Genomic DNA, 12,815 nt, shown 5'->3' on the forward strand with positions numbered 1-12,815 from the left:
AAACTTAAATGGGAGAGGTCATTTATAAATGTGTTTACATGAAAAGCACATTAGTAATGGGTACCTTGAGACAGGTGAACAGGAAAGATCCTAAATCATAGGATTCTGAAAAAGGTAGCAGCTGTAATTAATATAGAATAATTCTCAAGAACTCAGTAACTGGTATTTTTTCCAGCAGTGTGCTTATATATATATATGAAACCAGATGTTTATTTATATGACAACAGTGTATATGTAATCAATCACTTAATCAGGCCCAAGGTTTCTAGAGTGCCAGGACAGGAGCACTGATCTCTGCTTCTGTCAGCAGAGAACGGTTGGGATGTCATTTAGTGTTCCCTTGAGAGTAATTCTTCTTGTCCTCAGGCCTCTCTGTGCATTCCTTCCATGCAGCCCTGCAGGTTCATGCTCAAAGACTGAAAGGTGAAAGAGAAGACGAGAAAATCTTTCAGAAACCTCACAGAAGCAACCTAATAGACAGTCACAGTGTAGTAAGGCAAGGGCAGCACATTGCTTGAAGGGGCCCTGATATGTGAAGGTAAATGGCCTTATCATTAAGATCCAGTAATTTAGGAGGCCAAACTTCCATTTTGTGGCAGTCATGAGAAAAGAAACTGTATCCCAGAAGAAGAACAAGAAGGGAACTGCCTGAGTATAAAGTATTGGCCTGTTATCCCTGCAGGTCCAGCACAGAAAAATATTACTCAGGGAGGAAAAGTGAGAAGAGACAGACCCGAAGGGAGGGCAAATAGTGAGACATAAAGAATGCACAAGATTCTTAAAGCTGATATTATTAGCCTGATGCTGCCAATTTCATACTCAAACCGGTAGCTTAAATGTAGTAACTATACATCTGTAGTGGCATTTGTTAAAGATTAATCAAGGAGATTTAAAATCCTAATTTTAGGACTCAGGACTTATATTAATATTATAACTATGGGTAGGCAGAAGCTTTGATCCTTTTCTCTAGCACTTTAAGTCTCACTTCATGATTGCTGATGAGTTTAGAAAAGTTCTACCTGGTGCCATGCACATACCATATCAAGAACCCAGTACAAGAAGTCAGGTGATTTTTGCTTATATTTCTTTCCAATCCGCAAGATATTTTTCCTACTTACACTAGAAAAAAAAGGTTTCAGACCTTATTCTGTTTCACTTCCTCTCAGGCATGCAGACACATACTCTGGTTTTAAATTGGGATGCATGTAAAACCTTGTTCTGAATACGAATAATAAGAAACTATGTATGGTATCCCCAATCCCTAAGTCTTTTCAGCTCCAAGGAGATATGCATTTCTATTCATATGCCATGAGTCTTCTAGAATTGAGAAGGTGAAAATAAAGCATGTGAAACAGGAAAAAGGCAAAACTATCAGGTTTTTCTCCTTCTAAAGCAGTTTTCTGTAGTTACAAAATGGTATTTTACAATCATGTCCAGGTTAAAGTTTGACAGTTTTGCAGGTATTATAATTATCTAGCAAGGAAGCTACACAATTGCATATATAATTTTTACAACATCATAGTTTGAAAGAGAATTATGAGAGACCAGTTGTCCTGAGAAGTGAGCTCTGAATGCAGGAAGTATATATCAGCATTTACTTGATAACAACTAAGAACTGAGAATATCCATCCATGTCCTTCACCATACCAGCACCTACAATGAGGGAAAGCAGATCTGGAGCAAGCAAGCAAGACATAACAAGTACATATATTTGTGAGTACAGGGCACCCTTAAAGAGTGATGCTCAAGGACTGAAGTTATTAATTAGAATAAAAATTATCCTGAAAACTACAGGAGGCACTACTTGGGCTGCATTAAAAGATTTTTAAAAATATCTGTGAACCTGACGTAAAAATATTCTGGTGAACATTACAGAAGTATCTGTTGTTTAGACTGTCTAAACTTGTTAACCTTATGGTTGTTTCTGAACTATTTTTGTTGAAAAGTTCTCATTCCTGGACATGGCCCCAGGCAAATTTCTGTGTGCATGCTTCTGTATAGAAAGCATCTCTGAGAGCAAGTCTTATCAATGTAAAACATGATGATAATAATAGACATCATCATCATATCATATTATTATATTCAATAGTTGTAGATTACATATAATTTCTTGGGATTACTTAAACTATAGCAACAAATCTCTTGTATCATTTTGAGCATTGCTGCAGCATATATTTTCAGAGATTGAGAAAAAATTTTTGCACAGCTGATCTTTTGCCTGCCAAAGGTCACAAAATGAAGATCAAAGAGATGCTTCATCTCCATTTCCAGGACTCCCCCTTGGTACAGAGACAGGGAGATAGAGAAGAACACAAAAGCAGGAAAGTCTCCTATTGAAAAGCTGAGAAATATCAGGAACTTAAAACTGGCCAGCAGGTATTCACACTATCTGTGAATACTTGTGTCTTCAGGCTGTGGAGGAATTTTTGTGCTCTTCATCTGATTTAATATGTAGCAACTGTGCTTCTGGTAACAGGTCTGCTGCACGAAATGAATGCATGAAATTAATGGTTTCATAACACAATTTTAAATCTATTTTGCATAAGGAGAGACTGTCAAACTTATCTGATCTGAATTTGCATTTCGTATAGGATACAATGTATTTTCATTAGAGGGTCCATGGAAATTGAATTTGTTCTTCATTCGTCTGAAAGATGAATATTCTATCAAAGGTCATGGAGAACCTTGCATTGCACTGCCTAGGAGGTACAAAGGCTCTTACTGAAGGGACTGCAGAAGGCCCGGTTTGGGTCAGGAAGCAGCCTGAGGCAGGTGCTGAAGTTTCTGGGTGGAAGTGGGAAGGAGTGTACCAGAGTTGTGCCTTTTGACCGTAATGAGATGCCTCTGTGCTTGTGTCACTGTGCTTGCAGTACGCCTAGTTTTGATCAGGATGCCTTCAGACTGTCAGCAGAGGGGTCTACCTTGTGAGTTGAGCTCTGGGAATGAAGATGGAGAGGGCTGTATGGAGTCTTCCTCAACATCTCTAGTCCCTATACAGTCCCAGGCATTTGATTTGAACTAATCCTGCTGCTTCATTGAGACAGGAACTTCATGATGTGGTGGCACAAATGTAGTGTGACAAAGAGAGGTTAGTTCTTCCATCTGTTTGGGCTGGACAGGATTCTCATGTCTTGGTAGTATCAAGTGTACCAATCAAAGGACTTTGTGTTTATTTCTTTATTGTTGATGGTGAAAAGTAGTAATTTCTTTTATGGAGTTACACAGTTCTTCAAGCATGTATCCTTATAGGGTGTATTATAAATGTTTGTGCTTTTATCTTTTTGAACACAATTTGTTGTCTTGATTAGTGAGTTATCTAAATGGAACGAAACAACCCCACCTAAGTGACAAAATTACATTGTTCGTCTTGACTCCAGCTTCCTGATGAAATTTGATTCCTTCATATCCGTAAGGAGTCTCTTCCCCAGGGCTGAACTGCCCAGCACAGTGGGATCATCTGCTCACAGAAGCCCTCATATAGAAGACTTGCCTTTGTACTGGTAATTACCAGATCTGGTTTTGGCTCTATGAGCTGGAAACCTAAATATCAGCATATAAACAAAGTTGTCCCAAGCTGAAAAGGAACTTTTCAAATCAAATTACACATTCTGTGTCAACATCCAGACTGATCATTCGCAGCAGATGTATTATTTTTGAAAAGATGCCTATACATAATATTCATAGTCCCTAATGTTTTCATTAACAAAATTGACAGTACTAATCAGCATTTGAATATACTAATTGGCCATGTGCTGTTCTAATTTCCACTTTGAGTGCTGTAAGGAAATGTATTGTAGTTATGAACTGTGGATTGTTGCTAATTTGTAGGATACCAGGAGTGATTAATCAAATTATTGCAAAAACACCATATATGCAGATATAGTATTGAAAAAAGTAATATTTTTTAAAAAAAGAAAATATTGACAATTTAGTATGTTTTCCAGGATAAGAAATTATCTTTATTTGGTTTAAAAAACCAGAAACTTCCTTTTTTTGGCAGTCTGGTGAATGGATTTATGTTAAGGACCCTGGGACTAACACGGTAAGGAACACCCTCCAGACAGGAAAGCGCTGTGACAGCTGAGGGCTTCTAGAGCTGGTGATTCAAGGTTCTCTGTTAATTGTATTATAGTCTCTGGTGTCTTTTATTGTGTTAAAATATTAATTTAATGAATTATTGGGATTTTATGTCCTGTATTCCTGAATCTGCCTTTGATGCTGAAGGGAGGAAGATGCACTGAAGTGGAATTTTCAAACCCCCTTGCTAACTGAAGAGCAAATGCCCTTCAAAAAGGCAATGGGACTTCTGTTGCATAAACACTCTCCTTAGAATTGCACCACAAGAATATATTAACCAATAAATTTAGATTGTAAGCTAATGGCAGCTCTTATGCATTTTAGTTTGGGTAGAAAATATGCGTGTATTTACCTGAGTGCGCATGTACACATTCAAAAAGCACAGCAAAAGTAAAAAACAGTATCATAAAATACAAGTGGGTAGAGGCTATTTCTCATTAAGATAATGGTAAAAACCTGACAGTATCTAGTTGTTATACATTGGAAAAAAAGAAAAAATAGCTGCTACCTTGCAGAAGACTATTACTTTATCCTGTGTACTCCTTTCCTTGTTTTTTCCCCAGAGATGCACTTCTCTGTTTCCTCATATGAGTGTAATAATTGACCTCAGGTGAAGCTGACAGCAAATCATAGGGCTTTCTCTTCAGATTCGGAAGGAGGCAAAATGGGATGCTACATGCACAGACACCCCCACTTCTGTAGGTCATTAGCTGGAGACTTACTGATGCTGCCCTTTCTGTCTTTTGGCACCTGGGCATTAGGCTGGACGCTTCTGCAGAAGGTCAGCATGACACACAACCTTAATGGAGGTGTAAGCAGTAATATTTAGCTGTCCCATTCACACGCTGTAAGCCTGACACGCAACACAATTGAACACACTTCTGACCTAGAGTGGAGGTAGGAACTCCAGGGATGATGGTCAGACTGTGTTCGCAACAGACCCACGCCACAACGGATCTTAATAACCAGCGGTTGCTGTTGTGTGCCAACACCTCCTGCTTTCATTGCAAGAAACCCTAATTGTCACCAGGGTCACCACGTTTATCCTGAACGTCGTCAAATGAAATAACTTTCTTTGGTTCTAGGTTATTCCTCAAACATCACTTTCTAATACTTTTGATTGCTAAAGAAAGACTGGAAATATCATAGGCAGCAATACAACTATTGGTAGGAGCTTTTCTTCACAAACTTGTTTCTGTGGGAATGTTAATCAGGAAAAAAAAATTGTGCATGAAATCCTGCTACTGCCTTACCTTTGAGACTTGCATTTTCAAAAAGTTGATGGCAGGGGACTGCACATTTTCTTTTGCTGCTACTCCAGCCTGGTCCCTCTGCAGTAGTGACCTCTACACTTATTTTGCTTTTCAATGTCTTAAAATTTAGTTTTCTGTGCAGTCATTCACATTGAACCCTGAAAAGAAGATACATATATATTTATAACAATAAAAGAGAAAGAATTTCTTGACTTTTATGGGCTTCTGATATTTTATTAGCCAGTCTACCTTCACCCTCACCCTTACTGGTCTCCCTGTGGTAGCTCTAGCTTTGCTGATCTTGTAGACAAATGATGGAAGCATCTGACTTAGAGCCTTTTAGAATCAAAGAAGATTGAGAGGGAAAAGACCTGCTAGGTCATTTTGTCCATCCCCTGCCAATACAGGATCATGACCTACTGTACAATAACTTCACTAATGTTTTGCCAAGTTTCAATTTAAACAAATCAAGTGGCGGGGATTATATCACTTTTTTTTTGGGGGGGGGAACAATATATCCCCATTTTTTTCATATTTTCTATGAAGAATTGTTGTGATATTCTACTTAATACTCTTTATATCACCATAATTACAAGGATAACTTATTTTCTTCTTGTCATAGTTGTTTCTCTCTTGACATGCATGTTTTTAATATATATTTTGTCAGAAGCACTGTATTTATCATGTAATTCTTTCCAGCTTTCTTCATAGCTCAGATCCTAAATCCCTTATTAATGTTTACTGTTTACTTTCATTTAATTTCCTTCCACTTTATTAATCTGTCTGGTATAGGCTGCTCAAAAAGATATGTATTGCTCATTATATTATCCTAGGTATGATTCTCAGGTGTTAGTGTTCTACAGCAGGGCTTTTGTCTGAGTCATAATGTGATGCATCTGGATGCTAATTTCCAAATCTCCTTAGTGTCCCCCTTTATACTTTAATGCAGCTGTCTGACCAGTTCTCATTCCTGTCTTTTATTGCACCAATTTATCTTTTCCACACTGCTGAAATTCTATTTTAGTGAATTATCTTTTCAGTTCTCAAGTAAGCCAATTTGTTTATTATCTTCATCTTCATTAATATTTGAACTCATCCTACTTATGCCTATGCACTTTTGTAGAGTGTAAAATTTTTCTTTTTCAGAATTTCCGTATCTTATATTTAATTCAAACTGGAAATTAAAAAAGAAAAAAGCAGCCAGAATTTGCATTACATAAAGTGTGTTTATCTTTTAAACATCAATTTTATTTTTACTGGAGTGGCAAGGACTAAACTGCTACCAACAGAAATATACGTTTATTGCTTGCCATTGCTACAGATCAGAGTTAACAGATTATATTTGAATATTTTCAAACCAGTATATATTTACCTTTCACTTGAAACTAACCTTCATGCAAAATTCTTATGATATTTTTTACTTTGAAATAACATATGCATTGTTTTAACAGAACTTTCAATTTTTTTTGTTTCCATTGGCATTCTTTGACTTGATGGTATGACAAGAAAATTTTGAAAGCCCAAAAATTATAAAGAATAAAAGAAAAAGATACTTCATGATTTTTAAAGAATTTGCTGATACTACTTGAACGCTTCTGAAGAAAGTAAATTGTATTTCAAATTACTGTAGAAATTAATAGGATTTACTTTGGCTATTTGTAAGATATTGTGCAAACCATGTAAGTTAAGTTGGATTTCAGTTTCAGAACATGGATTTAACTTACTTTTTATTTTTTAATTGCAAAATTGCTCAGATAAATGAATGTTTTATAAATGGAAGTATGTTTGAAGTTTCTATATGTCTTTTATACTTAACATTTATGTATGTAACTGTCCTCCTTTTCCCCTAATAATATAACTAAAAGATCATAAGTATGTATTCCTTAATAAACACATATTCCTCCACTGTCAAAAGCAGCTCCAGGCAAAATGTTGTCAAGTAAAGAGTTAACAAAAAGGTCAATGAAATGTGAAGACATTTGGTCCTCAATGTGTACAAAAATAATATTTGTGGTTTTTAGATTTCTTTTATGTTTCTATCGTGCAAAAATAGATTTTTTTTGATTGAACATTTTCAGCCTTCCATTGACTGAAAAAGATGACTGCCTTAGGGCATTTTTGAAAGGGAAAACTAAAAGGAAAATGACTAAATTCTTTTGTTCAGAACTGCTGCTCTGCATATCCAGAAAATTTTTTAATACAAAGACATATCAGTCAATGGGGAGTTTAGTTTGCAAAAGGACTGCAGGATTAGGTTTTTAGTATGCAAGTGTGACAACCAAACAGGCATGATAAGACTGCGGTGACCAGGAAGGGGCAGGTACAGCCACCTTCTCATTTTTCGTATTTCAGGACTTTACAGGTTTTCACATCGAAGTAGTCTGTCCTAATGAATGAGGGCCAGGGAGGTAAAGAAGAGAAACCATTCACACTGCAGTACAGCTGGGAAGCAACACCAGCTAGTCCCATGGTTAAGGCAGCCTGATGCTCAGGCACAAGAGCAAGGTGACCTTCTGGGCACATGGGAAGATTTCAGTTTTTGCTGAGCTTTAGTCTGGTGCTGACTGCGCACATTTACCTGTAGAGCAGGTAAATAGCGCAGGCACAATGGATCAAAGCCTGTGTACAAAAGAACTCTCTGTGGCTAAGGAACAACATCAGCAGTTAGGAGATACAGCACTTTATTTCATTTTATTTTTGAATCAGCACAGGTGTGTTAGCTAGACTGTTCCTCAGCTTTCCCTCTTACTTGTATCTATTAGAAGAGGCTGCTGTGAGAAGCAGTGCTGTAGTTTTTGTAATGTATGTAACATCAGAGCCTTAACTGAAGGTGCTCTGAAAGAAAAAAACCAGATCCTTGTCCTGACATTTATTCTAGGCTCTCAAGCAGTGCTCTATGGGGTCAAATTTCAGGGGTCAAAATTACTGGAATAAGCTTCAGAGCTGATGTTTATTTTGTGAACAAAAAGAAGATGGAACGTTAGAGTGTTAAAACTTGCATTTTTATGCTATTACAGTTATCCCCTCTTTAGCTCATATTATCTGTTAAGAAATACATTGACCAAACCTTGGTCAAAAGGAAAAATATCGCAAGACTTTCTTCTTTTTCTTCATTGCTGTTGCTGGCACAACTAATAATGTTTTAAATTTTTTTTATTTTCTTGGACATCTTAATGCATGACAGTTTTTTAATGGTTGTTGTAGTTTAACAGGTCCATAAAATTTTTGAAAAGACCCTAAGCAGGCATTTGCATAACTGGGGAAAGAATTCTATGCATCAGAAACATAATGCGCATTTTAAAAGGTCCTGTTGATATACACCGAAACATTGGCTATATTAATAAAGTCTATTTGAATAGAAAAGAATAGTTCAGTTGGAAGGGATCTACAATGATCATCTAGTCCAACTGCAGGGCCACTTCAGGCCTGAAGGCAGTGGGCATTTTTATTTTTGTCATTGACTCTGGAGAAGGTCATTAATTGTTTCTACAGATAGATCAACAGCGAAATGAAGACTAAAGAAATAGAAAAATCATGCACAATCAAGCTGATAGGTTTCTATAGTGAGATGATGAGCTGGTACCTTGACTTTCATAAAGCTTTTGAAGCTGTCTCCTACAGCATCATAGACAAACTGACAAATTTTTAACTAGACAGTAAATGGTGAAGTAAATTGAAAACTGGCTGAACTGCTGAGCTTAAAGTGCTGTGATCAGCATTGCAAAGGCTGCCTGGAGACCAGTAACTAGTGGTGCTCCTCAGGGCTCAGTACTGAGTCCAATATTACTTAAAATCTACATTCATAAGCTAGATGGTCTGACAGAGTTCAATTTTGCAGACAACAGAGAATCAGGAGGACTGGTTGCTATAACAGATGACTGTGCTGCTCTTCAGAGAGACCATCCAGAGAAATGGGGTGACAGAAATCTCAAGAAATTCAATAAAATTAAATGTCAAATTGTGCTGCTGGGGAGGAATAACTGCATGAACTAGTGCAGGCTGGGCTGGCTATCTGGGAAGCAGCTATGCAGGGAAGGCCCTGGAGACTCTGGTGGACTATGAGCCCACAGCACACCCTTTCAACAAGAAAGTGCAACAGCCTCTCCTTGGGTACATGAGAAACCACACCACATAACTGCATTGAGGGTGATCCTTTTCCTCTCCTCAGCACTGGAGAGGCTGCAGCTGGAGTGCTGGGTCTGGTTCTGAACTGCCTAATATGAAAGGGACCTGGATATACTGGAGTCAGTCCAGCAAGGGGCCACAAAGACGCTGAAGGGCTGGGAATTTGTGAGTTATGAGAGGGTGAGAGAGCTACCACTGTTCAGCCTGGAGAACAGAAGGCTCAAGATGACCTTCATGTGTAGAAACACCTACTGGATTGGGAGGAAAAAAGGTGAAGCTGGCGTCTGAGTGGTGCCTAATGGTAGCCCAAGAGGCAATAGGCACAAACTGAAATGGGAGAAATTTTAATTCCTCATAAGAAAATTATTTTTTTAGTGTATGCATGATCAAACACTGGAATAGTTTGCTTGGGGAGGTTGTGTAATCTCTGTCCTCGATGATATTTAAAAATCAACATGGCCCTGAGCAACATAGCTGATCCTGCTTTGAGCTGGGCAGTTGGACTAGATGATCCCCAGAGGTCTTTCCAAACTCACCCATGAAGGAGTTCTGTGGTTCATCATAATAAACTCTGCTGCAGTCATTAGAGATTTTAGAATACTTCTTTACTTCTTTTTTTTCTTTTTCTTTTCAACTCCAGGGTAAATCATGTCATCAATAAACAAAAGGCTGCTCACACTGTGGTGTACCACTTCCCTCATTTTGCTTTCTGTTTATCTAATAGTGCTTTCTGTCAGGGCTTGGGCCAAGGAACAGGAGATCTAATATCTCGTGCTGTTCATATTACATAAAATGTTCACACTGCAGGGAATTAGTGATTGTGTTCAGGACTCATTGTGTTTCCTGGAGGCAAAGGCAATATACATGACTATAAATGTGCTTTTATTTTAAAGGGTTGGAGGTTGATACTACAAACACTTTCTAGTGTGAGCAATTCTGATATAAGGTTTTCTTCTCCAGAGCTACTCACTTTTGAAAGGGTGACTCTTTGCAGGAACCAGCCCTTGTGTTGTATGTGGCAGTTCAGAAACTGGACTGTGAAAATATTTCTTCTTCTAAACATACAACAATAATGTGGATGGTTGTTAGCAACACAATTCCTCCAGCAAATGGGAATGGTTACTGCATACAAAATCAGTTTTGCTTTCATTACTTTTCAAGCAATTACTTATATATATATAGATATAGTATCTGCTATAGAGCAAGTAGGAAACAGAATGGAGAAAAATGAAGGCTTCTCATTTCAATTGTGGTCCTTTTTTTAACTGGCAGTTGTTCCTGTTTTCAAGTGTTTGTTTCTACTTTAATGAGGATACCAACTTTCATCCAGTGAGATGTGTGGGTCACTTTGTTAGCGCACTTGCACACACCAAGGCAACACACCAGCTGGAAATTTTGACTTTTAGCTGAATTATTTTTCCCCAGCAAATGGCTTTCCTTTTGACATATTTTAATGTACTTGCACACTGAGAGGAAGAGTGGGTGAACAGAAAACAGACTGTTTTATTAACCCAGCAGTCACCTTTGAGATTCATACGTGTCCACTTTTTTCTTGCCTTTGTACCTAATCCCAAGAGCCTGGTACCTGGCTTCCCTTGGAATAACAAAGTCAGTCACAAACCTCCAAACATGATTGTTAACTGAATGCCAACTGTTTCTTCTCATCTTTTTTTTTTTTTTTTCTTGCTACTATGTTAGGGATTGTGTCCTTATGGGTGCCCTATAACCATAATATTAATTTGGGTTTATACTGAAGTTTTGTTTTGTTTTCTTTAATGGTAGAGGTACATTGTTCAAGAAATTAAATTGCTGCTTCTATTTTGTGTGTGTGTTTTATAGTGATTCTTTCAGCTCTGCGCATAGTGGGAAGGGAAGAAATAAAGCAATGCTGCAGGCACTTACTGGACTACAGTTTCAGCTCAGAGGAAAGCTACAGGATCAAAAGTGGCCAGACAAGCACCCTCGAGAAGAAGCCCATGCACATTATGCACAGTGTCATATGCCAGTTTCACAGTATCCTGCGTTCAATGGATTTTTTCCAATGGGAACACAGTTTTCATCAGACAAAGCTCCAGCAATCTCAGAGGTATGAATATTACCAACAGATATTTACAAAGCAGATTTCAGAATGCTGTGTTTTCTGCTGAAAAATACTCTTAATTGTAACACAGCTCATTTGGGAGTGCAGCTAAATGAAATCAGGAGAGAGGTGAGGATGAAGCTGCTGGAACTAACATGTTCTAAAAAATAAACAGGGCTCAAGCAAGCAAATACCAAGGTATTAAACTAACTAGGTCTAGTCCCTGTGCTGCCTCAAAACATGTTCTTTGAATCATTAATCTTTGGATCAACTCTCTAGTGGTCCAGGGCTGACAATTCACACTCTATCTTCCTTTTGGATAGAGGAATATCTCTGGAGTTTTCTTTCCACAACACAATGTATTTCCAGGCAGCAGCCGGGCTAAGGTCCAGCCAGAGGGCAGTGAGAACAGGGCTCAGCAGCTCTGTGTTTGCTTTCTTGCCCTGTGTCAGAGCAGGCAGCCTCTTATGACAGGGGGAGAGAGGATGCTGCAACCTGGTAAATCTGTGCCTGGCAGAAAAGGTTTTGGCACCAGCTATTTGGGAATACACTTTTTTATGCACTGTTTTTGACAGCCTGGGGCAGTTCTGGACTGTGGTCTGGTCCGCCATCTCCAAGGATGAATGATGGGCAAGTGGTTTGGCAGGTGGCTATGGTGTCCAGGACAGTTTTGCAGAGGCTATCTACTCGTTGGCCTTAGCAGAGTGTATGCAGGGGTGCAGAGCTGCCCCTCAACCACATCACCTCTTATGAGCTGTGAGTTACCAAGTGATGCTTAAAACTCGTCACTGAACATGTGAGATGATGCCACCATATTTCTTTCTATTTGGAAGTAACTGTGGTATTTCAAATACCACATGGTGGCAGCTGTTGATAAAGGCTGGTACTAGTTTGTTTTTCATTTTTAAAACTGAGGGATGATAAATTTCAATAAGTGGAGCAGCCAGCTTTCAGACATTTCAAACATGTTACATCAGGAATGTTCTGATAACTTGGTATCTGATGCACTGAACCTTTCTTTCCTATTTAACAGTGGGACCAAAAAAAATTATAAATAGAGATTCAGCTACTATCCAAACTCTGAATCCAACAATGAATATTTTAAACCTTTCTTTGACTGCTAATAAACTTTCCCTCCAGTTCTCACCACTCCCTTTCTCTTCTGGGCTCTCTCCACTCTCCTGTTCCTCCAGTATTCCTCACTGTAGCCTGGGGAAAAGAAGTTTTAGAAAAATAATAAAGTTTTTATTTATTCCTTACAGATTTTCTGCCCCTGTGGG

General features: G+C 38.2%; 1 protein-coding gene across 2 annotated transcripts in view; it reads left to right on the forward strand.

Annotated features, from left to right (window-relative positions):
- The first annotated feature begins 11,298 nt into the window (after positions 1-11,298).
- Positions 11,299-12,815, forward strand: part of TFEC (transcription factor EC) — a 93,543-nt gene continuing 92,026 nt past the window's right edge. For both annotated transcript variants that reach the window (XM_017733106.1, XM_017733107.1), the window contains exon 1: positions 11,299-11,541. In XM_017733106.1, the coding sequence (XP_017588595.1) occupies positions 11,341-11,541 (201 nt within the window). In that variant the 5' untranslated portion in view covers positions 11,299-11,340. The remainder of the gene's footprint in view (positions 11,542-12,815) is intronic.

Source organism: Corvus brachyrhynchos, unplaced genomic scaffold (genome assembly GCF_000691975.1).
Source record: "Corvus brachyrhynchos isolate BGI_N302 unplaced genomic scaffold, ASM69197v1 scaffold32, whole genome shotgun sequence".
NCBI lineage: Eukaryota > Metazoa > Chordata > Aves > Passeriformes > Corvidae > Corvus > Corvus brachyrhynchos.